The 25,024-nt window shown below is 44.6% G+C and overlaps 1 protein-coding gene across 1 annotated transcript in view; it reads right to left on the bottom strand.

The window, feature by feature from the left end:
- Window positions 1–25,024, bottom strand: part of LOC105280421 (polycomb protein Sfmbt) — a 54,824-nt gene that overhangs the window by 16,423 nt on the left and 13,377 nt on the right. Inside the window, 3 exon segments of the mRNA XM_011340981.3 lie at window positions 1,787–2,033; window positions 12,990–13,087; window positions 14,882–14,911. Coding sequence (XP_011339283.2) covers window positions 1,787–2,033; window positions 12,990–13,087; window positions 14,882–14,911 — 375 coding nt within the window.

Here is a 25,024-nt window from a genome sequence, read left to right as displayed (position 1 = left end):
AAAATAATAAACTAGTTATACATAGCAGGTGCGTTTTCTGAACTGCATTTAACAAAATGTGAAATATACAGGACACACAGCCTTTGTCGAATGAAATGAGTTTCCCGATATTACACGCGCGGCCATTTATCACGAATTCAACACGTGTCCTAGGATTATAACGCAATTTCGTCGGATATCACGCGCCGTTGTCTACGGTGGTGGAACAATTTACGAATTTCATCAAAACGTGCGAAATGATACGTCTTTATGTAAGCTTTCAGCATCTTTCGACTCTCGGCCGGAACAGAATCTGGTGAACAACCACCGGTCACTACACGCGTACGCGGATCATAAAAAATCAGTATTGCCGTCGTTCTGACTTGATCTAACCGAGAACGTTGCTGCAGTGTTGACGACCGAGAAATCATCTCAAAGTCATTCCCGTCGCACTCGACGGAAATGAAATATCGACGGGACATCCTCATGGCGGAAGAAAAGCTCCGCTGATGGAATTTCGTCCAATTGAGAGAGCCGTTCGATTCGTTTCAGCTACAATCATTCACGTCGGACAAGCATGCCGTGGCACAGGACATACACCAACTGTCGACCAACGGGGCAACGTAGAAAAAAAAAGAAAAAGAGAGAGAGAGAGAGAGGAAAAAAGGCCAGTATTTTTTCTCGTGTTTCCACACAAAGGAATTTTATTCCATTCGGCAGTGGGAGACCGCTTTTTGGTGCCTGACGACAAACAGGCGTGCACGCGATGCTACGCATTCCCGTTCATCCTTTGGCCCATTCCTGACCTCCCTCACGCACAAAGTAGATGATATTACTCGTGCGGGACCGCTGCCGGCTCGACAGCGCGATATAAAAGTGAAATTTCACGTGCATTTCACGATGCCGCAACATAGAACGTTGCAGCAAGAGTGCATCGCGCATACCTTTGCACCGAAATTGTAGCGTGTACAGTAGCGAGGAACACCGCTGTGTCCAGGATATTGCCACTGCGATATAAGCCGCGCAAGGCAAATATAGAGCTGCGCGCGTGCGTTACGCCGCGGTACAAATTAACGTTAAAAGGAGATAATGTAAATTTAATAGGAACAGTTTAGTTTGACGTTTGGCGCACGAGCCACAAAGTAAGAGCATCCATCAGCTGACGCAGTCAGTGAACACTGGTAGACTTTCGAACTTTGTTATCGCGCGTTTAATTAAACTATAAATTAAACGGCGTGGCCGTTAACGTTTCTTATATGACCGATAATGTTCCTCATGGAGTAACTCCCCCCCTAGCCGAACCGATATTATATTCTCCTGCAGGGAACATGTGTCGAAGAACACGCGAAGTAATTTTCAAATTAATCAGATTAAGTCTGTCAACAACACGCATGCAAATACGCCAAATTTCATAGATTCTTTAAGATGAGTTACTTGTAAGTTTGATAGACTTTCATGTCGCTCTGCATTTTACTACCTTTGCAAAGTTGCCAGATGCAAATCAGTCGCGTAAATTGCCGCAAGGTAACAATTGCGGCTGCACGCGTAGGCAGTCAGACGGCCTACACGTATAGGCGCGAGGTGGAATCTCCTCGTAGCTCTCCGTACGCGCGATACGCACGTGCATACGCGCCCGACGGCCTATTCAAACGCGTCGCTGCAGTGGCGAGGCACGCACATTTTCCGGCCCCAAAGCCGGCCCCAGTCTAATCGAAACGCAATGCGTGCGTGCGTGACGTCTCTACCGACCGGCCGCAAACCTGGCCGGTCGACCGGAATGCAGCGTAACGCGTGCAATTAGGCATACCTAGGACATCCACGCATCCCAACTGGCTCAACATGGGCTTGGTGTTGAGTTGGCACATGTAGCAGCCACGGTCGGCCTCCTTCAGTGCCCGAATATGCAGCTGCCAAGTGGCCTCCTCGTCCTCCCGCGACTGCGTCTGATTCTTGGTCTTCGCGTTCTCCAAAGTGACGAAGAAACGGGATGATTGGGTGACTCGTCGATCCCCCATGGATAGTATCGTCTGATCCTCGGCACGTAGCCATCCCACCTGCGGATCAGTGACACACAAATATCAGGATTTTTCTTTCATCAAAACGAAAAGAGACTCAGCCTTTTTCGCAGCCGATCGAACCAATCGCGAAATGGAAGCTCAACCATGGGGGTTGTCTCTCTTTAGCGGACACGGATTCGAATTGATCTGAATAAATATCGGTATCTCTTCCTACTTAAAATTTTGTTGAAAGCCCGCAGAGAATTTCCGCTCGCGACTTTGCAAATGATCACTTGATAACGACTTGCGAATATTCGTGGGATCATAAACGTGTATAGAATGTCTCGTCGCATCGACATGGGATATTTGTTCTGGGCAATCTGAAATCGACTTTCTAAAGTCCATAAATTTTCTGTGATATTCGAAGCTAATCTTTGCGCTTTAAAAAATAGTTGGGAGAAGAGAGTGCTGTTGAAGAAATGATGTTATTTTACTTAAGTTACCTTTCCGGAGCGGGATGTTATTCTTGCGCGACTTTAATGGATCTTCCGCGAATGTCCACCATATTTTTCAAAGATTGTTGAAGCAGATGCTTCAGTGGAATGTCTGCTCAAGGAATGTCATTAAACAGTCTCGCAACTTTTACTGAAAACTTTACGAAAAATGAAGAACAGGATATTGAAATTACAGACTACTAACGAATAATCATTCTCTCTGTATAACTTTCTGTGTACTTTAATTTATAATTAGAATCTACATGAAACACTGCGGACATTTTCCTCAGACGAAGTTTTCAGTGTTTAAAAATGTAGAGCTTAAAAATTCCTTTATAATTATCTGCTGTCTTACTCATCATGCATTCGTACTATGATTCTGTTAGCGCACATCTAATGCAACACAAACGCTCAGTGCACAATATTACACGAGATAAAGCAGAGACAGCCGAGAGATTCAGTTCTCGATCGTTCGCGCACCTACTTTTACGGACGATCAGTTCAAACTATTAACTTGGAATGGCTCGGTCCGTGGTCCATGGCCCGTAATGATATCCGACAACCGCGTGCCGAGATTAACATCAGGTATCGCCTTTCGCTCGTGTTCCACTAGCGGGGTTTGACGAAGCCGGCATGTACGAGAAGGCTCTCCGAGCAATATTATATCGCGGTGCTATCGTCGAGTGCACACGCGTGCGTACGTCCGCTCGCGCGTGTTACGTGCACACGTCGACATTAATTGCTTTTAGGCGAGTACACGCTTCGGTACCGGCATGGTCGGAAACCCCCCGGTGCGGTTGGCGATGGCAGTGCAGGAATCAGCGGCGGCGAAAGGTTCAATTTAACGTCGTATCTGGGCGCCAGCCGCCTCACTTAACCGTCGCCAGCTTTCTGCTGCCGCGTTATCTCTAACGATGCACTTGGTAATTAATCTCAAGTGACTGTTGTGCGACCCATATAACCACCCCCGGTCATACGCGCGCAGCCGGTTACATGCCGCGCCAGGTCACCACCGGCAATGGGTGTACGTTATCCGTACACCCGTTTCTGCGCGACACGCGTGTACACCCCGCCGCAACCTCGACGGCGAGCTCGGGACGAAGGGTTGATCGCCGAAAACAGGGTTAATTGGCCTTGAGGACACACATTGCATCCTTGATAGATGTTGATATTGAGTCGATTGTAGGGAGCTGTGCGGAAAATAATGATATTTTGTGGGTTAATAAATTTTGGAAACTTTCTACTTTTGTGTTTGTAAGAACTGTATTTGATATATTGATGAGATATTATGTGACATCATATAAAATGATGGAAGTGTGAGTTTTTGTGCCAATTTTGTGTATCATTAGTCCGGAAAGTAACATAAACATCTTTACAAAATTCTTTGCATTGAAGAACATGAAAATGTATTGTACAACTCTAAAGATTACAGCTGATACGGTTAAGGAAGAAAGAACGCACATATAAGATGAAATTTATACTCTATACAGACAAAACGCGAAGGCGTGGAAAGTACGCGAAAATGCGAAGGCACTTTCGAAAATTTCAGCCAGAAAAATGATCGCAATATTCTGTTTCCTCGCAAGAAAATGGTCTAGCTTTTCTTTTGTATAGCAGTGTTATTTGCGATCATGGTAATGGGGAAGCGGCGAGCCGTGCGCCGCATAGCTTAATCGAATCGATACATAAGTAGTCCAATATAAATTGAGTTTCCGGTAAAGACGAACCATTTGCGCGAAAAACGAGACGTCCGTGCCTACAGCCATTGAGCGGAGATCAAGAAGGATGGAACGCGAGAAAACAGAAATGACGACGAATCGTCGTTTGAATCCTTTCCTTATCGGGATGCAATCGATGGTGCTTTAAGTACATTGTCGCGTAGGAACAACAGTTTGTCCCGTATGAAAGGAGAGGAGGTATTAACGGCGCCCACTACCAAAGTCATTATCTTCACGGGGACGATAACGATTCGTTCGATCCCGGAATAATGTCGTCTGCCCCCTGCGGAAACGGCATGCTTATCGTATAAAAACTTCCTCGAGAACTCAAACGGCGACTTAGTCAGACATTTTGCATGGTCACGATCCTGAAAACTGCCGGATATCCGTAGTCTACGTAATCTCTGATTGGAAAGGATAGGTAATTAATGAAATATGAATCTGAAATTTCTATTTCGCTGCACGTTTAGGTAGATATTTGTTCCTTCATCCAGTTTCGTCGTGGTGGAGTAACATGTTTTAATCCCTAATCCTTGACGCGTAAAATTTTGATCGGATTTAGAAACCATAAATAATAAAATTGTCCGTAGTCGCATTATATTGGATTCGTTTACGTGTTGAGACTGAAAATGGCACATTATTAATTTACGATTCTAGACTCAATATTTGTAGTTCCTTTGATAGAGAGAATCGCAAGAGAAAGCTCTTGTAAGAAGATTCTTTATTTTAATATTCACTTTATTAAAATTTAATTATCAGTAATTGTGTCGCGCTCGATTGGGGCTCGGAAGACGGATGATTGCATTAGGTTCGTATCAAACTGCTTGCGGATGCTCAATAGTGATAATCCTTTTTATCAAAGAGACTTTAATATTAATTAGACTGTCGGAGATACAGATCGTCCCTTTCTGCATAAAGCACTTTGAAAGTGCTGAAAGTGCGTTCCCTAATTAAACGCGAAGAGAATAAGATATTTAAATGAAATTTACTGCTGGTATATCAAAAGTTGATTTAAAAATGAGGGATTGTCCTAATTGATGTTAAGAAGTAATTAATAATTATATTATACATTGCTTAATTTACACTTAGATGAGCATTGCTTGATGTCATCGATGTAAGCATCGCACACTGAGAAACGAGAAACTGGTTCATTATTAGAGATATGTTTATAAGAAAGAATATACAATACATATCAGTCTAAATTTGCTCAGTAAGTAATACCTGCTAGACAATTATATCAAATAAGCGATTGTTTGATCGAATTACTCGCGGAGCGGGCGGAGCGATCGCACCGAGTGATTGCACCCGGAACCGAGTTTGACGAGATTAGACGGAGTATTCGGAAGCAATGCGTAATCGGCTTGAATCCTTTGAGCGGGATAACTCATCGTCCGATGGAACGTAGCATGCCGATCGTTGCACGTCGCTATGTACGATTCCTTGTCTTCGTCGTAGTTCGAGAGTTACTTCTCCCGAGCGTGTACTTTTATTGTGTCCCTTAACTTAATAAATAAAGTACTGTACCTCTAGTTATCCGTGTCGTCTGTGTGTACGCTTGTACATACGTACCATTTTCACTACCACTCTCGTCTCCGGGCGTGCTTTTATCCGGGGATTTTCCGCGAGTTCGTTGCAACAAGAAGGGTCCGTTGCAAGAACGGGAAGAGGTGGAGAGAAAGACTTCCTCTCCGGCTGATAAATTAAAAACGAGTTTCTATACTCTTCCCCGAACGGAACCGCTCGACCGCCATTTCCACCGCTAGTCTTTGTAAGAGCATTAGCACCTTGAATCTAAGGCTTACGTTCCTTCGTCGCTCGAGTATAAATCTCCCCCCGTGAATCGTCCGTGACGGATCCGGTGCCGGCGGCTACGTACTAAGGTCTTCCATCCCCTCGCTCGCGTCTCTCGTCGCCGTTCAAACGAGGTGCAAAGTATTTTCCCCGGGAAAGCCGGGTCTCCCGGACGGCCTCGACGGCTGACACACATTACATCGCGCCAGTTACGAAATTCCCCGGTGGGCACGTCCACGTCGGCGGTCGGTTGGGATACTCCTCGGTGTAATATTTCGAGAGATCTCGTCCCACGAATCTACGTTAGCGCTAAGAGATTGCTCCTCATACCACTGTTAGCCGCAGCTCTCCGCGCGCTTCCACTTCGCCTCTCACCATCCCTTTTCGTCTCTTCCTCGCTCCATTGTAATCATGGAAACAATCATTCTTCTCTCTCCCTGACTCCCCTTCAGTCCGACTGCGTTCCCTCCTTCGTCCTCTCGCCATCCTCTTTCTTTGTCTTTCTCTCTCCTACTCTCGCCATCTCGCAGACAACTCCTCGTGCGCTACACCGCGTTCAGTCCTTCTCGCTCTCCACTCTGCCATTTCCGCCTGTGTTCTCCTTCTGTCTGCGCAGCTCTTCGTCTCTGTCGCTCTACCTTTCCGCATCCGCGGTGGATTTTAGTATAATGTCTCTCTCTCTCTCTCTCTCTCTCTCTCTCTCTCTCTCTCGTTGTGCGCCGATAGGAAGCGCAACGTGTTTGTGGCGTGGGGTATCCCGGCGCAGTGTGCTGATGGCGAAGGGAATAGGCGGCCGGTGGTGGTAATGTTAGTGAGGGTGCTGCTGGTGCGATGGTGGTGGTGATGGCAGCAGCGGTGGCGAGCTACCCTTTCGCTCGCCTCCGCAGCAATCACCGATTTGTCTGAATAAGCCCCGGGCAAGTATATGCTCATGCTTACCCTGGGGAAACACCACTCCGGCCAACTCGCACCCCCTCTCTCCCAATCCTGCCGCGTCTCGACAATCTGCTGCTGCCGCCCGGCGAGCATAGCCCTCTCGTCCCCTCTTCGGGGAACAGCATCACCGAAAACCGCTCGCGTTCATCGATGCTTGATGGGAACGTCAGTAGAAACGGCCGGGGATACCGTAGTAAGCACTCGCGGCGGTGGATGGGTGGTGAAACGGGGTGAAGGAGCGAAAAAGGAGAGATGCCACCGACGAAGTTTCTCCCCGGGTATTGTCGACGGTGGAGCTGTTACTATGAACGAGAGGCAAGAAGACGAGCTCGGAACGCCAAAGCTCAGGGACGACGGGTTCTTGTTGGTCTTCGTAAACAGGGAGACAGTGTATAACTTTTCCCTCGCAAAAAGGAGCTCGGCCGTTATTGCGGCGATCTTAAACAGCAGCGACCTAGTATACAAGCCTGTTGATTTCGAAGGGAACGAAGATTACCAGAGACGTGTAACTAATCATCGACTGCGTTGCTAGGGGCTTCGAGTGTTAAAGAGAGACTGCGCAAAGTTGACAGTAATCTCTAGAGGTACTAGAGGTAACGACAGTTCTGCGAATGAATGTAAAATTACACAGCTGTGCGTTGCGAAATGTATCATGATCGCGACGCGTATGAGAGAAAGACAGAGATAGAGATAGATAGAAAGGTGTTTCTGCATCACGATTACATAACGCGTGTTAAGTTCACCGAACAACAAGAGGAGTGAACATTCTCTTGAGCGGGCAGTGAGATATGACTTAGTAAACTTGTAACTTCGCTCAACTATAAAGGACGATATCTCGCGCGCGCGCGCGCGCGCGAGAGAGAGAGAGAGAGAGAGAGGAGAGACATAGAGGGCTGACGGTGATAAATGAATCGTCATAAGCAACTAAATTCGTCGGGACGTGTTCTTCGAAACATCGTTATTCATATTATTGTACTCATACTAATTTCTAATCACGTGATCCTTTACCTCTCCTTTTGCGCGTGCACCCCTTGAAGTATATAATTGGTTTATGTACGGGATATTGAGAAAACGCGACCGGATTTATGTTTATTGGATATTATATTTCACCGGTCAAAGCTTACCCTATCCTATCCCATCTCATCGTTAGTCTCCGATAATTGATGATCTTATGTGAATTGGTCTAATCCGTTTTGAGCTCGCCAATAACCATGATCGCGCTAATAGTAAAATCGAGTAACGACATTGAGCGATCGTTAACTCGAGTAACGAGCTATATCTGATTCATACAGAAAATGGTCGTTGGTGTCCGATGGCGTTTAAGGAGAGACGGAATTAACAGAGAGCTCCCGGCTGCGTCTGACGCGAGATCGTGACAAAAAGATTCAACGAGAAATGGCGCGAATATTCTAGTGCGCGCTCGGTGTCTCTCCCTTCGCTCTTCGCGGAAACGCGTGAGGATCGCTTTGATTTCTTTCGAGCGGGCGTTTCGACTTCCGCGACGGTGCAAATGAGAACATTTAAGGGATCAGAGCCGTCACGTACAACTCACAGAAGATATCTCCGTCCATTTTTTTCTTGATCCACCTTTTGCGTCGACGGGGGGAGAAAAGAGGCAGGCTCTACCGTGCTGCATCTCGGCGATTTGCCTCGTTTTACTTCCTTGAAAAGGTGCCGCGGATACTAAAAGCTTCAGACTTGTCGGTGCCTTCTCTTTTTTTTCGTTTAGGTGGAAGGCTTTAGAAAGATCGGCCGAGACGAGCACAAGAATAGTAAGAAAACACTGAGGAACTCCGCGAAGATAAAGCGCCGAGAAAAAGAGCCGCTGTTAAAGTGTGGATCGATGTGCGAGCGCGCGCTTACTTGTGCACGCGTGTGTGTGTGTGCGCGCGCGCGAATTTTTATCTACTTGTCGCAAAAGGCGTTTTATAATCTCTTGAAAATTGCACGCTTTTAGGATCGCACTTTTGTGTCGCCAGTAACGGTAGCTGCCTCCATTTCCTTTCATTCATTACGATCGCCTTTTAGAGCCAGTTTCCTCGCTGGCCGATGCAGTGTTCAACGAATGAAACTCCGATCGGAATACCCGATTAGCCCGTTCTCATTAAAACGTGCAAATGGTTTCAGTTATGCAATATCGCGAGCAACGTTGCTATTGATATTTGCGAGTGAAATTTTCATTCGCTGGTAACCGGGGTACGCGCCAAGTCGAAGATTATGTATTCCGTCTGATCGTTTTCAGACTCGACTACTAAGCCTTGCCATCCCAAGTGGGACGTTCACTCAGGTGAACTACTCGTGCAAATGTTAACTACATGCTCCCCTAAGAACACACGCGCACATGGAAACTTGAGAAATATTAAACGAATCTGCACGGCACTATATATACACGCGCAATATATACGATCGCACGTGTAACGATATGAAATAACCCGGTCAGGCGGGATAAAAGCTCGAAATCGATATAATCCGCCATAGTTCGATTTCCGATGATGCGGAAAAACTGTGTGCCGACTGTGTTTCCATGGGCACGGCTAAATGCAGAAATCACACGTTTGAACATCGAAATCACGATTAATCGGAATTACATGTCGATTTTAATCCCTGATAATAATGCGACGGCAAGAGGCGTGCTTTCAGAAAGCCCGAAAGTTTTTCGCGCCAAGATCTAACAAACTGCATTCGAACATAGCTCAACACTCGCGAGAGATCTGTACGTGTGTATTTCAGTTTCGCGTTTTAAACTAGCACTGAGGCGTTAAGTGCGCGCGAGAGCAAAGTGCCGCGAAGTTTTGATCAGCGACGCGTTAACAGCACAGAGTCGGTCCCGTGGGATAAATTACATTCCTGCAACTTTATTTTATAACGAAGACTTACAACTAGTTCTCGGTCACACGTGTACGCGTTGCATCAGTGTTTGCCCGGCACGTACAAACGCCGCGCGATGGATAACCGTTTGCTCAACCATTTTTCGCGTCATTTCGGAGAGAGCGAGTCCGTGTCGCAATTTACGCGACCATGAAGACGTACTTGAAATTATCGCGAGTCAAGGGATGAATTTTCGAGTCATATAAGTCGCGTGATTTTTAACATTTTTTAATAATATATAATTCATATGCAAAATACGCGCGCGCGCGTTGATCACACCTTTCGAATATCTGTTACTTTAGTATAAACTTGCTCTCTTGCACGTTACATTATTTAGTTCTTGACTACGAAAGTCACGCAGGGTGATTTAAAATGAAAAGAACTCGGATTACCTTGCGATGTTCTGGCATATGAAAAATACCTTACGCAGAAATTTTATTTTAATAATCGACGTTGCAAGCCCAAAAAGTATTCTCTCACTAAAGGGTATGCCATTATTGCAATATTTCTTTGCAACTACGGAAAACAAGTGCATACAGCGCTCTTATTACTATTTAGCCCTGTACAAATATACGAGTTTATTTGTCGAAGTATCATAGTTCCGAAATATGGAGACATAAAAACGACGCAAGAACATACGACTAAGCGAACGCGAAAGGGTACGAGTCAGACACATGCCGAACGGCAAACAACCATTGCAAAGAGTATTTTCGGGCAACCCGCGAAGCGCGTTCGATTCTGTTGCGTCCGCGTAAAGGTAGTGCGCGATGAAAAAGAATGAAGAAAAGAGAAAAGACGAGTAGAAACTCCGGGCAGATATAATCCGCGCATGAAAGTACGCGAACCGTATCGCGAAGGTGTATCGCTGTTATCTGCGTGTACATCTTGTATCCCGGAATGAATTACTGGATCGTAAACTGCAAGATGCCGTGGAATAAATTAAACAGGATAATTACGCCCGCTGAACATTAACGCCGTGGCAGTATTGCGAATATCTGGGTATTATACCGCTCGAACGTTTAATTAAGCTGCTTAGATGCGATTCGACCTTTCGCGGAGATGTGAAATGTTATCCGTAACGCGGAAAGTTCATGAAATGCACGGAAAAACGAGATTTGTTAACTGTTCTCGCCAATCCCGAGATGAAATATCATCGACACATGAAAAAAAATATATATAACAGGAAAAAAGTAGAAACGTAGCTAATAGTTATTGCTCCGTGCGAAATTTCCGCGTGCCGTGGTCCAAACATTGGCTGCTATAACTATTAGTTACGCTTCTGCTTTTTCCTGTTATACTTTTTTTATTTTATCTGCATTTTTCGCAATGTTGTAACAAAAACTGTTCTGTTTATTCACTTCGTCAGTTACGTGTTAAAATCTATTATATCTGGCTCTATCGTTATGATCTCATGTCGCTTTATATTTTTCGAACGTACTAATTGCTTGAAATTCTGTTAATTAATATGCACTTTTAATCTTTACTGCACTGTTATTTCATATCTTTAAAAAGTCATCTTTTAGTACAGATCATGTATATTCTGTACATATTACTACATATATCTTGATAGTTCGTGTACTTATGCTATAATCACTAATAGATTAATGTTACATCTACATATAACGTACAACTGTCTCTCATACACAAACGCATGCAACATGCAAACGTAAATTGGATTTGTATTGAATAAACGAAATTTTATGAAACGTGTTGTAACAGGGCTTTTATTCTTTATTAACGTAATTAGTGTTATACATTTTTGTGCGTATCGGTTTGGATGCACGGCTTTAGACTTTTATTTCCGAATCAATCAGATTGCCGTTGTGCCATTGTTACGAGCTTGGTTTTACGTTCTAGCTCACTCAACACCGATATGACACCACCTGTAAAATCCGCGTGACTCTCATATCGCAGCGTCGCTATAATTAGCGATCATTTGACGAAGATGCATTCGCAGGGCAGAATTACAGAGCTGGCACGATCGATTCGACCACATACAAATTTGTGGTTATCCAATTTTATTTTACAACCGGCCGCATATGGGTTGCACGTTAAAAGCGCCGTAGCTAAAATAACACAAAATAATGGTGGCGCGCTGACGCGCGCGAGTTTTAACGCGTTTAATCGCACGTCAAAGCTTTATTTCGGAGGAAAAAAATCACGTAGAGATGCGCACCATTCGTGACTGTTGCAGAAAGCGAATTGTACGCGATTTTTTAATCTCGCTCTCTCACATTCAGCACGACTTTAATTAATCGATTCGTGCCACGTTATTATGCGTGCTCAATGCCGCCCCGGCTGCCGATGGCAAAAAGGTCGGCAATGCAAAATTGGTAATTTTCGATATCCTCCGATAAACATTTGTACGTGCCACTATGGTGGCATGCATGGGCCATTGAATGTAGCTATATATTCGTTGCAAATTGCCGTCAAATGCGTTGTGCAATCGCGCCGGTGTCCTGTTGTTCCTCCGCCTCTTTATTTCCCGGGTATTATCGAGAAGACGCGACGCGAGCATAAAGTTGTTTCAACGTTCGATATTAGCCACTTGCCTTAGTAACCCGAGGCGAAGCTTATTTTCCAGATACGCGCGAAGAAATATTAACCCCGAAGTAAACCGGGCGTTACTGAACTTTCGCGCGCGGACATAAAAGAAGCTTCCACCTTCATATATTTTTATGCAAATGAAATTTAAACCGGTGCGAAATTAAAGCGTTTGATGTAGCGAAGCGGCGAGACCGCTCCTCGTTTTGTCTCGTTTGTTGCCTCGATTGCGCAACTATCCCGCGGTAATAAGAGCCCGCATAACTACCCGTATAGCTGCTTTCCTTTTCGTTTCTCGGCGACTACCGATGTGCATTAGCCCGACTTATCTCAAGCAGACAGGCGGAAAACTCGCGACTACGAGTCGCATCCGCGGAAAAATACAAGAAACTACGCGGATGGGGGAGCGGCACAAAAAGGGGCACCCAGTATCCTGACATCTGCCAGAACCAGTTCCCGGAGAATGACCCATTTATTCCCGCGGGATTATCCGAATTTCAGATTCCCTTATCGCCCCTCCAGAGGTATATAATGTGCGCGCGAGCGCTTATGCGTTTCCAAGCCGGCTAATTAGCGCCCGATGCTCGCTTTCCCGCGATCGTCGGCTCCGCGCTGCGTCGCATCCCTTGCACGTTTCTTGCGAAATTTCGCCGGCTGCTTACCTTGTAGTTTCCCACCTTCCTGATGGTGCAGGAGAGGGCGACTTCTTTGCCGATGGCGGCAGTTACGTTGCCAATCGGCTCCGAGAAGCTCGGCACATCTGCGAACCGAAAGAGGTTTCGTGTTATATTTTTTATCAGGTTCTGATTAGGTTCAGCGCGACTTTCTTCCGGGATCACGTATGTATTCGTAATCGGAACTACCTTTTGTGAATGAAGTTTCAAGGAAAAGAAAGGAAATTTTAAAAGAGAGAAATTGCTTTACGTTTGGAAACTGAACCGTCCAAATAAAAATATGCGTTATACGTTTTCTGACTCCGCGAATGTGATGTTAACTTTCTTTGATTGGAAAAGAAAATATTTAGAACAAAATATTTGTGCAATTTTAATGCACTTTTATATCTGTTATTGAATATCGCTCTAATAGAACGTCAAATATCAAAATGCTTTTCAACTGCTTTTTGAGCTGATAAACCGAGTATAAAAATTGTATTTTGAATTACTGTAAATTATGGCATTGTTCGTTCGCTGAATGTTTCATATTGAAAATAGTCATTGCAGGATAAGCGAAAAATGTAGGACGATATATTTATGTTATTATTATAATATGCTAATATTTGTATGTGTGTAAAGTGAAAACATCAAGATAACATCAAACAACTCTGTAAATTTCTCCGATTTGCGAAAATGAAAAAAAACAAAGATCTCTCTCTCTCTCTCTCCGTTTCTCTCTCGCTGTTCGGGCAGCGCGAGAATTTCACGTTGCGAGTATCGTAAATTGTAATTATTGTATTGCTCATTATGTACGCGAAAATTGAATGCGTTTCATAATGGCATCGTCACGCGTGATGATGAAAATAAACATTTCGCGATGCATTATTGATGCCTCGGTGATACGTTGCAAACGCGAACGATACGTCATGTCGCAGCGAGATTACGGAACTAATATCGCTCTCGTTCGTGTAACTTTCCATTCGGTAACGCGAAATAAATGTTTTAAATACCCTGTTCCGCAATATAAATTGACGTTGCACGAGGCTTAGCGTGCGCGCGTTGCTTTGACAAACATTTTATGCCACTCGAGGTGGACGGCGGTGCTTCGTTGCTCATGATTCGTTACTCTCGTTAAAGCGCACGTGACGGCGCAATAGCGACGATTAACGGCTCGTTGACGCGTATAATACCGTATTTCGAACGGTGAAGTATAGTTTTAATTTCCTGTCAAGCCGCCAAATTGCAGACCGGTATGTGTGATGGCGTAACGAGTCGTTCCATGCATAAGAATCGCCCGGCGTACGTTACAAGACTGATATAAATGAGGAATATAATAATGAATATGCATCAAAACGCGAAGCACGGAAGAGCGTTGATGAGTTCTTCATCATAATAGCGTTAATCTGAAATATATATTGTGAATACCGTGTTCGGGGTTCTCGTCTACGTACTTACAATAAGCTCACGTATGTGCACCGCGTGCATGTGCATGTTGAGTGTCTAATGTAAGCATGTCTCATGCGGGATGTGATCGTATCGTATTTTACAATGTATTCACATATCGCACATAAACTCGAGGACATGATTACCGTAATTAATATTATAATAATTATATTAATAATTATTTGCGCAGGAGACACGATATTACATTAAGGGACCAGTCAATTTTCAATCGCGTCGTTAGACACCGCTGAGAATTCTAATCGCTAAATCTATCGAGTAATCGTACAATCGTTAGCGAACTTGTTCGCTTGCGACTCTGGTTCGTTTGAAATCCCACGTGAGGTCTCATTGTTTAACGTTGAAAGAAGTTGAGCGCGATTTCAGCAAGTTCCACGCGAAGAGATTTTCGCTTATCATCTTTCGGTTCCCGTCTCTTTCCACCCCTAGAGGAAAATTACGTAATTGATCTCCCGAGTTGTCCAATTTTCCTGTAATAAAAGAGTCTGGATTCATTCTTCTTGATTCATCTCCCTCGCTCTCGAGAACAATGCGCCGGCTTTATTTTACGAAAGCACCGACGATTCTTCCCACCGGGCAGTGCCGTAAAAACCTGGCCGGCGAATACGAGGAGGCGGGGGCATAGGAAAAAAGTGCAAATCGAAGCGGAAAGTATTACGAGGCGCTACACGCTTTTATAAGTAAGAAGCCGTTTCTCTCACGGGTAGAGGGACGTAAAATGGAGAAAGAGAGAGAGAAAGAAAGAGAGAAAAAAGAAAAACAAAAGGAAAGAAGAAAAGGCAAACGAGAAGTTTAAACGAACAAGGTTCAGCTATATCGTGCACGGCACGTGGCGCAATATCGGAACATGCGCGAACTCAAAGTTTGCAAATACCGCCTCATCGCCGAGGCATACTTCCGGGGCGTTCCGGCATCCGGCGGCCGGTTGCACTAACATCGCGGCTGCATCGAACGGAAGAGCGGCGGTGCCTGAACGCATGCTGCGTTCCGCAAGTATCCCCGCTTCCGTCAAGTCGAAGATGCGCAATGTACTTCCACGAGATACGTCGAAATAACGTTTGTTCCGTCGCGGCCAGGCTTTCACATTGCAGATGGTTTTGATGTCTTCGACAGAAGCCGGACGGAGAGGCGGATATACCGATGGGATTGGTCCGTAGGTTGCTTTGCGGGGGTCCGACAATCTCGCGGAAACAATGGCGCTCCGGTATTATGATAAGATATTCACTGACAGAAACAGGAGAGGAAAGGAATTTTCAGCTCCCACCGCTGTCGTCCTCGCGGTCGTATCCAGAATGTAATATAAGGAGACGTGGGGGAAAATAGCGACGTTACTCGCCTCGAGTGGCCTGGTCGGCGAGGGTGAGATGGGGAGATAGCCGAAGAGAGAGATAGCGAGAAAAGGCGATGGCAAGAAGCAAGGATGAAAACGCGGGGCCGAGACCGAGGGAAAAGAGGAGAGTGAGACCTGGCGAGATCGCTTCTCTCGAGGCGGTTGATGCTGTGAGTGGTGGGCGTGGATGTGTGTGTGTGTGTGTGTGTGTGTGTGTGTGTGTGTGTGTGTGTGTATGCATGTACATAAGTGTGTGGATGCACATGCACACTCGCACTGGTTTTATTTTATGGCGAAATTATTCCGAGAGAAAAATAATTCAATCTCAGTGCGGCACAGACTATCGGGCATCCGTGCTACTTCGGTTCTCGAGTGCCACTGGCTTCTGCTAGCAGCATCCTCCGATCGAAGAAGCGGATCGGCTTTCACTTTCCGATACTTCGTGTCCAGACGCGCCAATAATCACGTGAGAAATAGAAGCGCGCTTCATCGAGGAAAATTGATTCCGCCGTTGTCGTTTTGTTGCGTCTTAGTTTACGAGACAAGAGCGCCGAACGTGCGACAAATTATTTACGCGACACGGTCGTCTTCGGTTTTTACGCGCTCCTTTTTAGACACCGCCGTTGCAACGGATGTGACTTGTACATTTTTCAAGCGGATTTTAAAGCGGCCGCTTGGAACGGTGGCGCAATCGAAATGCGAATTTCTAGCTCGAAGAAACTCTTTCAATTTTACATAATGCAGCGAAGAGTGGTTACCGCAAAAATAAAAGTTAACGTGTGGATTTTTGCGAAATATTTTAGGAAGATTTTTATATCGTCATTGATATACCAAGTTCAAGGTGCAATATTTTTGAAAATGATCGAAGGGAATAACTGTATAATGGATGAGAATTTCCGAAATTGTGCGACATGTTAAAAATTTGTTTCAGTTTTTCCCGTTGCAACTAAAAGTTTGGTGAAACACGTACGTAATTGCGTGTGTATTGTGTACGTGGAGATGTACCAACCGTTATGTAAAAAAAATCAGTTATCGGAATCTATAGGCGTGCAAGAATTCGCGATTATTAACGATTCGAAAACTAGCGTTTATTGAAACGTTTCAATTCTTAAAATATAAAGCATTAATTTTTTTGATACACGCAAAGTGATGTATAACGGAATGATGTAGTAAAAATCTTTGAAATATTTCCAGATTTTCCGAATATTTTCTTTTTTATATTTAATTTGCGCGCGCGGTATTTTGCATGGAAATTTTTGCAAGATCTGAATACGTATATTAAATGAGAACTGTTAATGTGGAATTAAACGAGCTAAAATAATTAACGCGCATACGTTGAATGAAAATTACTTCTGGCTAATAAATCACGATGTGGTTTTAATCCAGCTTTTAACAGGCTGTTTTTCACTTTCAAAGTCGGAGATGCGTTTTATGTTTATTAACATCAGGCCCACAGCAAAACTGTGTTTAACGTATTTTTGTGACTTTACATTACACTTTTTATGCCATATCACGATCGAAATCGCGCTCGTAGGATGTCGCGAAGGTGGCAACAAATAAAAGTGGTCGCGGTCAGTAGTAAAGGTAAAGCATGAGCCAGACGCGGAGTCGTTATTTCCTTTCGCGTCGTAAAATACGTAACTACGTTAGCGGCTTTAAGCAATCGAGATCCGAACGCGATAGAATGGCTGCACCATTTCTATAGCAGCTTCTCTGCGGGAAGCCTCCGGCGAGAAACTTGATATCGAAATAAATGGCCGCGCCGTATCGCGACGCTGTAAAGAATCTGAGAGAATTCGGGCGTGTACGACGACGTTAAACCAAACAATGTTGTACTGGTGATGGATGCGAGTATTAGGTGTCCCAATCGAGCGATAAATCCGCAAGTGACGCCTTTTAAACACAGAATACATGATGTAACTGTGAGAATTACGTAATCAATTTTTGCGGATTTCTGTACGCGATATTTGCGCGATTCTTTACCTTCGATGGGATCGATGTTTTCGGAGTAATATGGGGGAAGAACTTGGCTAGAGAAGCGAGGCCAGAGACAATTTAAAAGTGGAGGTCAATGCAATTCATGAAACTTCATGAATATGATTTTAAACGTTAGAGAAATGAAAGAAGTTACCGCAAACGATAATTGTACCTTCCCGTTCTACTGCAGAAGCGTATGCTTTCACTCGGCAAAATATTCTCTTTCGTTATTCATGAGTTTTGAAGCTGAGCTATCGATCTAGCGAAAGAAGAAAAAATTACGTCGAACATATTGGGGGAGAGGGGTCACCATCATCCGTGAATCAAGGTTGTTCTGTTTTATCCAGGCGAGCGATTGATCGGATCGGGCCGCTCTGTAATGGTGTTTAAAAATAACTAAAGGAGAAGAGCCAATTGCCGTGTACGCGCGCCAGTAATAACTTCGTCGAGTTATCGCAATTTTCACGATCGATCGTAAATTTCGGGGCGCCGCTGAAACGCGGAATTCCCGAATCCGAATAAAATGGAGGCACCAAAACGGGGGTGGGCGATTGGGAGTCGATTGGCAATATTCGAAAATAAAGGGATGGGCACGTGCGACATCCCCGACGCAAAAATAATACCCCTGCGCTCCAACTCGGTTTCCGTGCTAATAAATCTTTACGCGTTTTACATGGAATTTTTCTTTTGCCAAGTCCGGGCGAGTCCGTCGCGAGGAAGCGACGCGAAAGATGAAAATGGTCCTCAGGATTTCGAGATCGGAGGCTGCAACTGCCATAGAGTAGGGAGAGAGTTTCGGTGCGCATCGACGTTCGACAGGACGAAATATCGCCTTACGTCCCCGGAAATCTTACACGGACACCTCAGTATCGGCCGGGCAATACGCAGCAACACGTACGTAGATCTGATGTACCGCTGATGTCTCGGCGAGAGATCGCTGCGAGGCTGCGAGATAGAGGAAAGGTGTTTTTATCGATGCAAGTACACGATGTTTCCGTGCCACGCAGCCGGGGTTATCGTGAGTGGAGAATCACAGAGTTGTGTGCGAGATGCAAGCGATGCTTTTCGCTGTGGAAAATATGGGAGAAACGTATGTCCCAGCATTGCGCGGTTCGCGTATCCGAAAAATGATCCTCTTATTTCAGCAGCACACGTCGCCACCAGCACGTAAAATGTATCGCGATGCGTCCGAATCAATCATCATTGATGCAGGTTCGGATTGCAGAAAGTGATTCAGGATTGCCATCTACGTTTCTGCTTTTGGATCTGAATACATACATAATAAGTAAAGCGTGCAGTAATATTCAATATTGTATCAATGTATTTCTAACATGTTTTGAACTAGGAGCGGGGAATATTGTTATGAAATTGCAAATTCGGATGTTTTATTTGCATAAATCCGTCTGTCGGTGTATTAAGAAAGTGTTAAGAGGATTGAAGTTTATACTTACAGGCCTGAGCATAACCGCAAGTATAGCGTAAACTTAAATCCTCTTAACATATCAACAGGCCGACAAGAAATATTATAGCAGTCGTGATACAGTGGGAAAGTGACAACGTGGTAACGATGGCGAACGTGCCATGTAAAATTGATTTCACTCGTTTACCGCGTTATAACAGAAAATTGACGATATTGGGTTATTGATGGAAGCGGGGTAAAAATGACCGCACGATGTTGCGCGAAATTGGTTTAGCTCTTCGAAGCACGCGATAGTATGAAAAATACATCATTCCTTTAGGAATTTATCTATTACGATAATTTAATATTTTGATTAGATTTCTGAATTCATGTGCTGAGAGAGACTCATTTAAATTTCCATATATTTGTCTTATACGAAACAAACTGGTGAAATAAAATCATATATATAGAACATATTAAATATATATAAAATATATTAAATAATATATATTAAACCCAATAATAAATAAATAAATATATCAAATATAAATTAATAAATTAATAAATATATTAATGAATAAATTAATATATTAAAATCAAAGAATAAAAAATATTTCTTTCATATTCGTCTACGTAGAAACGGATGTTCTGGATACATAATTCCATTAATTAATCTTTCACAGAAGGATCCCGCGCTTCTCGAGGAGCCAATAAAGTTAATTGAGCCGCGTAGACGCGATAATCCAGCGTCAGTATGCTGGCGTCGAAAGGCTCCGATGCATTATTAGATACCGCGACAGGGCGGCGTAAATCCTCGCGGCGAGGGATTTACTAATTCGGCGATGGCGACGCGCAAAATTTGAATCTTTATCTCAATAGAGCGAGTACCGGCCGTACGACGACGGAGTCTGTTCCACGTTCTATGCAAATTTTATCGTACTTGGTATGCTAACGTCCGGCTTAAATCGGGCGGTGATCGTCGCTCTGACATTAACCGCTGGCTACTCGCCTCGTCTTCGAGTATCTAAACATCAGAATTACATCGTTGCTGACGCGCGAGAACGCGTACCGTGTTAAGTTAATAAGGATGGCCGCGGATATAAGCCGGGATGAATCGGGCCCGTTAATGCCCCGAACAAGCGCCCCGGGAAAGTGAGATTTTCCTTAAACGAGAGTTTAACAAAGTTCCCAGTTATTACGACAGAATAGCCGACTTTCCCGTGATAAGGAGTACAGAGAGTAAGGAAGCAGCAGGGCAGCACCGGGAGAGGAGACGTGGCGCCAACTTCTCGCTCCCCGGAAGGGTAAATATTTCTCTTTTCCTTTTTCGGCGCGCGCAAGGCTCAGCGAAATTTTTATCTCGAGCGGGAGCATTAATTTGCGAAAAAGGAAAAACCGACGACACCGGAAGTTCGGCTGCCGCGCTTCATGAGGCGGTCGGCCTTCGCTTCTCACCCCCGTATCCGCTCTCGCCCGTCGTTCTCCTCCGTCGTGCGAAGACGCTTAACTTTCATCGCGAAACTTTGCTATCATCTTGCATTTATTAAACCCTCTGGCGTATTTGGCGAATATTTCGCGGTATCACTGTGTCGGTGATATCGTATGGTGCCGCATCGTTCCGCCTTGGGAAAATGTAAACAGACCTTCGATAAATTTATTCGAACGATCTTATAGCGACGTTTGCACGATTATACGATGTTTGATGATCGTGAAGCGAAACGGCATTCTTTTTCTCTCTTCCTCTTTCCGCTACGTCTCGTGTAATTAACGTCAGGTTCGAGAGAAATGTGGCGGAAACGTCGGCGGAGCTTCGCCAAGAAGAACATGTATTTTTGAATGACCAGCGATGTTCCTTAGACAACCATACGTTGATAAACTCGCACGCTTTAACAAAATATTTACAAGCGTGTGTATTTTGAAGTCCTGGCACATTAAATAGCCAACGTTTCCGTTGCGCCTTGCGCCACTCGCAGGAAATGATGTCCCGTAATACTCTGCAGTCAAACCGAAGCACGAACTTTCATAAGAGGCCAACGTGTGAAGCGATATGCACTTGTGCACGTGTGTGTACCTGTGTTAGATTAATTAGTCCCGTGTGCCCGATGTAAGACGCGGCACATATGGTAATTACACTGCGAATGTGTTACGCAATATCTTTCAACTTCCTAAGCAGACTTCCGGTAAGACTGTTTTAATTATTTGATGCCGCCTCTCCAGCGATATCAAGCAATTACATTTCAGCAATTGTAATACATTGTGTGTCCCGCTTGATACTATGTTAATAGCGCAACCATTGAAATGCAAGCCACTTCGTGTTACATAACAATCGGGCATAATTGCGCGGGTTTACGGCGCGAGGTTTCCGCTTCGGGAGCGGTGACGCAATGCACGTCGCGCGATACCATGATTGACGTGTAAAGTGTAATTATATAATGCTTACGATTAATAAATGTGGCGCGTCGGCTTCGCGGAAGGAGGCACCATCTGCGCGTGCAACGTTTAAAGTCTCATTCGACCTCGTTGTCGGCCGGTTGTAACGCGTTTACGACTGCTTATTAAATCCATTGCAGCGCCACGCTCGTTTCTCGAAACGCAACGTCTATGCACGACCACGGCTTTACCGTAGCGACGTGTAATGACACCCCTAAACATTTTTCGCCGTGCACGGCTGCAAAAGCAGAAGCGCTTCGAGCTTCATCGCGAATAAAATTTTTTTCATGTCGTGCGGCGGACGTCCAATTTGCGAGGTTTTAGTACCATTGGGATTCGCAAAAAAAAATAGAAAAAACGTGAATAATAGAGAAGCTCGATGGAATAAGTGCATCACTAACAGAAAAATTTTCGAAAACATGAGATTTGAAATCTGCAGGTATGCATTCCTTGATAAAATAATTCCTTTGGGATACCAATTATGGTGCGAAAAGCAGGGCAACGCAGAGAATTGTATAATCAATATTTCACAATTTTTCACAAATTGATATATCATTTTCTTCGTGTGATTTTATTTTAATACATTACGTCTTAAACATCTCGTAGCCTGCATCTTGCTCACTGCTTAAATATTTTGCTAGGTTCTTCGAAAGTTTTTGTGCACATCTTGTTTCAGGTTTCCCTTAAGAGTCCTATTCGCGCGAAAGTTCTTCTATACTTATCTTGAACTTCTCCCAGCGTAAATATAATCCTGGCAAAGTTGCTTTTTAAACTTTTCTGCAACTTTTCTTAAAGACTGGTAAATACTTAACGCATTTTTGTAATGCGATAGATTCACCTTCATAAAGACGTCAAGGAAACGTGCTCTGGATATATATGTCGCGATATAACGCGGAACGTTTCAAGTTACGCTGTAATTTGATAGTTGAAATTTTAACGGCAAAGTTAAACGCTTTCTCGATACATGCATGCGTTTTCGTTAAGCCCTTGACGACGCGCGCAACATGCACACACCCACATGCACATACACACGCACGTGGGTTGAGCTTGATGTTTTATGCAAAAGAGGATTTGTTTGATGTCACTGTAGCTGGCTAACTGTTAATGCTAGAAGAGTAGATAGTTAAATAATACTTTTTTCGAGAGCCGGGCTCTCGTCGTCGGTGAGTTGGTAACAGCGGATATATAGTGCATGTCAAAGTGAAATGGCGGCTACGGCGTGGAGAACGGGTGGAGGCTTAGCATACGAATATCCGATTCTCTGTTTGTGGGTTGCTACGTCGGTCTGATTTACATAGTTATTATGATATTATGCGGCTGCAAAAGGATTTTTATTATCAGCACTGTCTACATCACGAAGAGGAAAAGGAAGTACAAACCGTGACATACGCTTTTCCTTCCTCCCTCCCGATGCTTTTTACCGCATGTACCGTGGCAAAGAATTAGAGAGACAAAATCTTCCGAGCATTATCTTAATTCCCTGCACGTCATTCCTCTGACACTTTACGCTTCGTTTACCGTTAACGTTTAACATGGTTAATGCTAACGTTAACCATGAGAACATTTTTTATTTCAGAAAAGATGTGTATCGGTTAGGTACTGTCATATACGTCATATACGTTCTTCGTTTTCGATTTGAGTCAGCTCAACCGTCGTAACATTAGTCGACTTCGTGCAATAAAATATCTTTTACTAAACTATTTTCTCTTCGAAGCCTTTTTCCATTTTAAACTACGTTTTTTTACATTAAATCTGTCCATATGAAATATTTGAAGTCTCTGATAAAAATCTCTTCCTAAAATATTTCTATCGGAGAAAGGATAAATAGAATTTTACTTTAGATAACGAACTTTTCAGGGCTTTTTTGTCACCGACCAAAAAGATGACATAAGCGGATTATCAAACCATCTCGTTGAAAGTAGACAGGTTTTATAAGTTTCCTCTTCTTTATTAGTCAGCCATAATCTCGATCGCGTCCATTCTTATCCTTACTAATTATTTAATATAACACTTTGAAAGATTAAAAAACTATATTTGTACTCATTAATTAATACTCATTAATTAATAACTGTTTAGTCATTCTTGTGAAGTAGATCGCGGGCAATTTTCCAAGCAACTTTCGGCGCACACGTACGTAGGGGGCAAGAAGAATTGGTATTTTCTTTCCCCGCAATTCGCCGAGAATGTCAGTAATCGATCAACGGCGAAGAGCTCGACTTGAGAACCTAATAAACGCCTGGCCGACGCTCTTCCTCGCTTCGGCGAAGGCTAAACGGCGCGCGATACCAAAGCGGATTATTGAAACGCCACTCGAAGTCGACGAGGGAGGAAAGAAAAAGTCGGTCCGTCGTTCTTATCCAGATTCGCGGGACTTTAAATTCTCACGGCTCGAATCCCTGCCGAAACTTTTCTCCGCCCGCCACCCCGGCTTCGGATCCCGTAAATATATATCCCTCGGCCCGTTAGTTCGCCATTCCGCATCCCCTTCCGCGCCCTCTCGCGTTTCCACGGTTAGAGGCGCAAGCTGTTACACCACTCGACCTCCAAATACCGGCGCTGCATCCCCCGCTGCAGATGTAACCACCCTCTCCGGTCGCGGTGGCGGCTCGCTGTCGCCGAACCAGTGCATTTGCCGCCGCCGCCGCCGCCGTCGTCGTTGACTACGCTGCGATAATTCCATTTCCGCGAAGCGGCGCGAATTCGAAGTTTAATTAATCGAATTCGCGCTCATGCTATCCTCCCATCCGAATCTCTCTTTCTCTTCCCCTTTATTTTCCTCCTTCTCTCTCTCTCTCCCTTTATTTCCTTCCTTCTCTGTCTGTCTGTCTGTCTGTCTGTCTCTCTCTCTCTCTCGTTCGCTTTCTAGCTCTTAGCCTGCCTTGCTTGCCCAGCTCCCGCCTCCAGCCTGCACCCTCTTGGGACAGGCTTCGATCCCGGAAATTAGTAAGATCGCACATGCGGAACACGAAGGTTTCCCGCCTGTCGAGGAGCACGTTCTCTGTGTACCTACCGTGTCTGTCTACGTACGTATGTACCTACCTACCTCAGGTGGCTCGCAGATGCACATCGATGCATATGTAGAAGTCGGTGTGCGCTGCGGCATATTCGCGTATTCGCGCGATCTCACTCGTTCGTTTAATGTGCTGCACGGGGAAAAGTTCACCCTCTTCCAACCGCCGGAGTAAACGAGATATTTACAAGCGTTCAACGCGGTCGGCCGAGCCCCGTGAACGGCCGTTCTGATGGCTTTTCTTCCGCGTTTCTCGCGCGGAAACGCGATCGACATTGAGCGATGTGGAGGTGACGTAACTGAATCCATTATTCCGAGAGGCAGATACTCGATAAAGGAAATTAATATAAACAGCTTGTTGTGCGCACACGGGCGCGAGGATCAATTTTCAATGCATTTTTCTTTAGCTCTGCCCGCCTTCGTAATAATTTTCTGCT

The sequence above is a fragment of the Ooceraea biroi genome, chromosome 4 (assembly GCF_003672135.1).
Source record: "Ooceraea biroi isolate clonal line C1 chromosome 4, Obir_v5.4, whole genome shotgun sequence".
Classification (NCBI taxonomy): Eukaryota; Metazoa; Arthropoda; class Insecta; order Hymenoptera; family Formicidae; genus Ooceraea; species Ooceraea biroi.
This window is presented reverse-complemented; position numbering and strand designations above follow the sequence as displayed.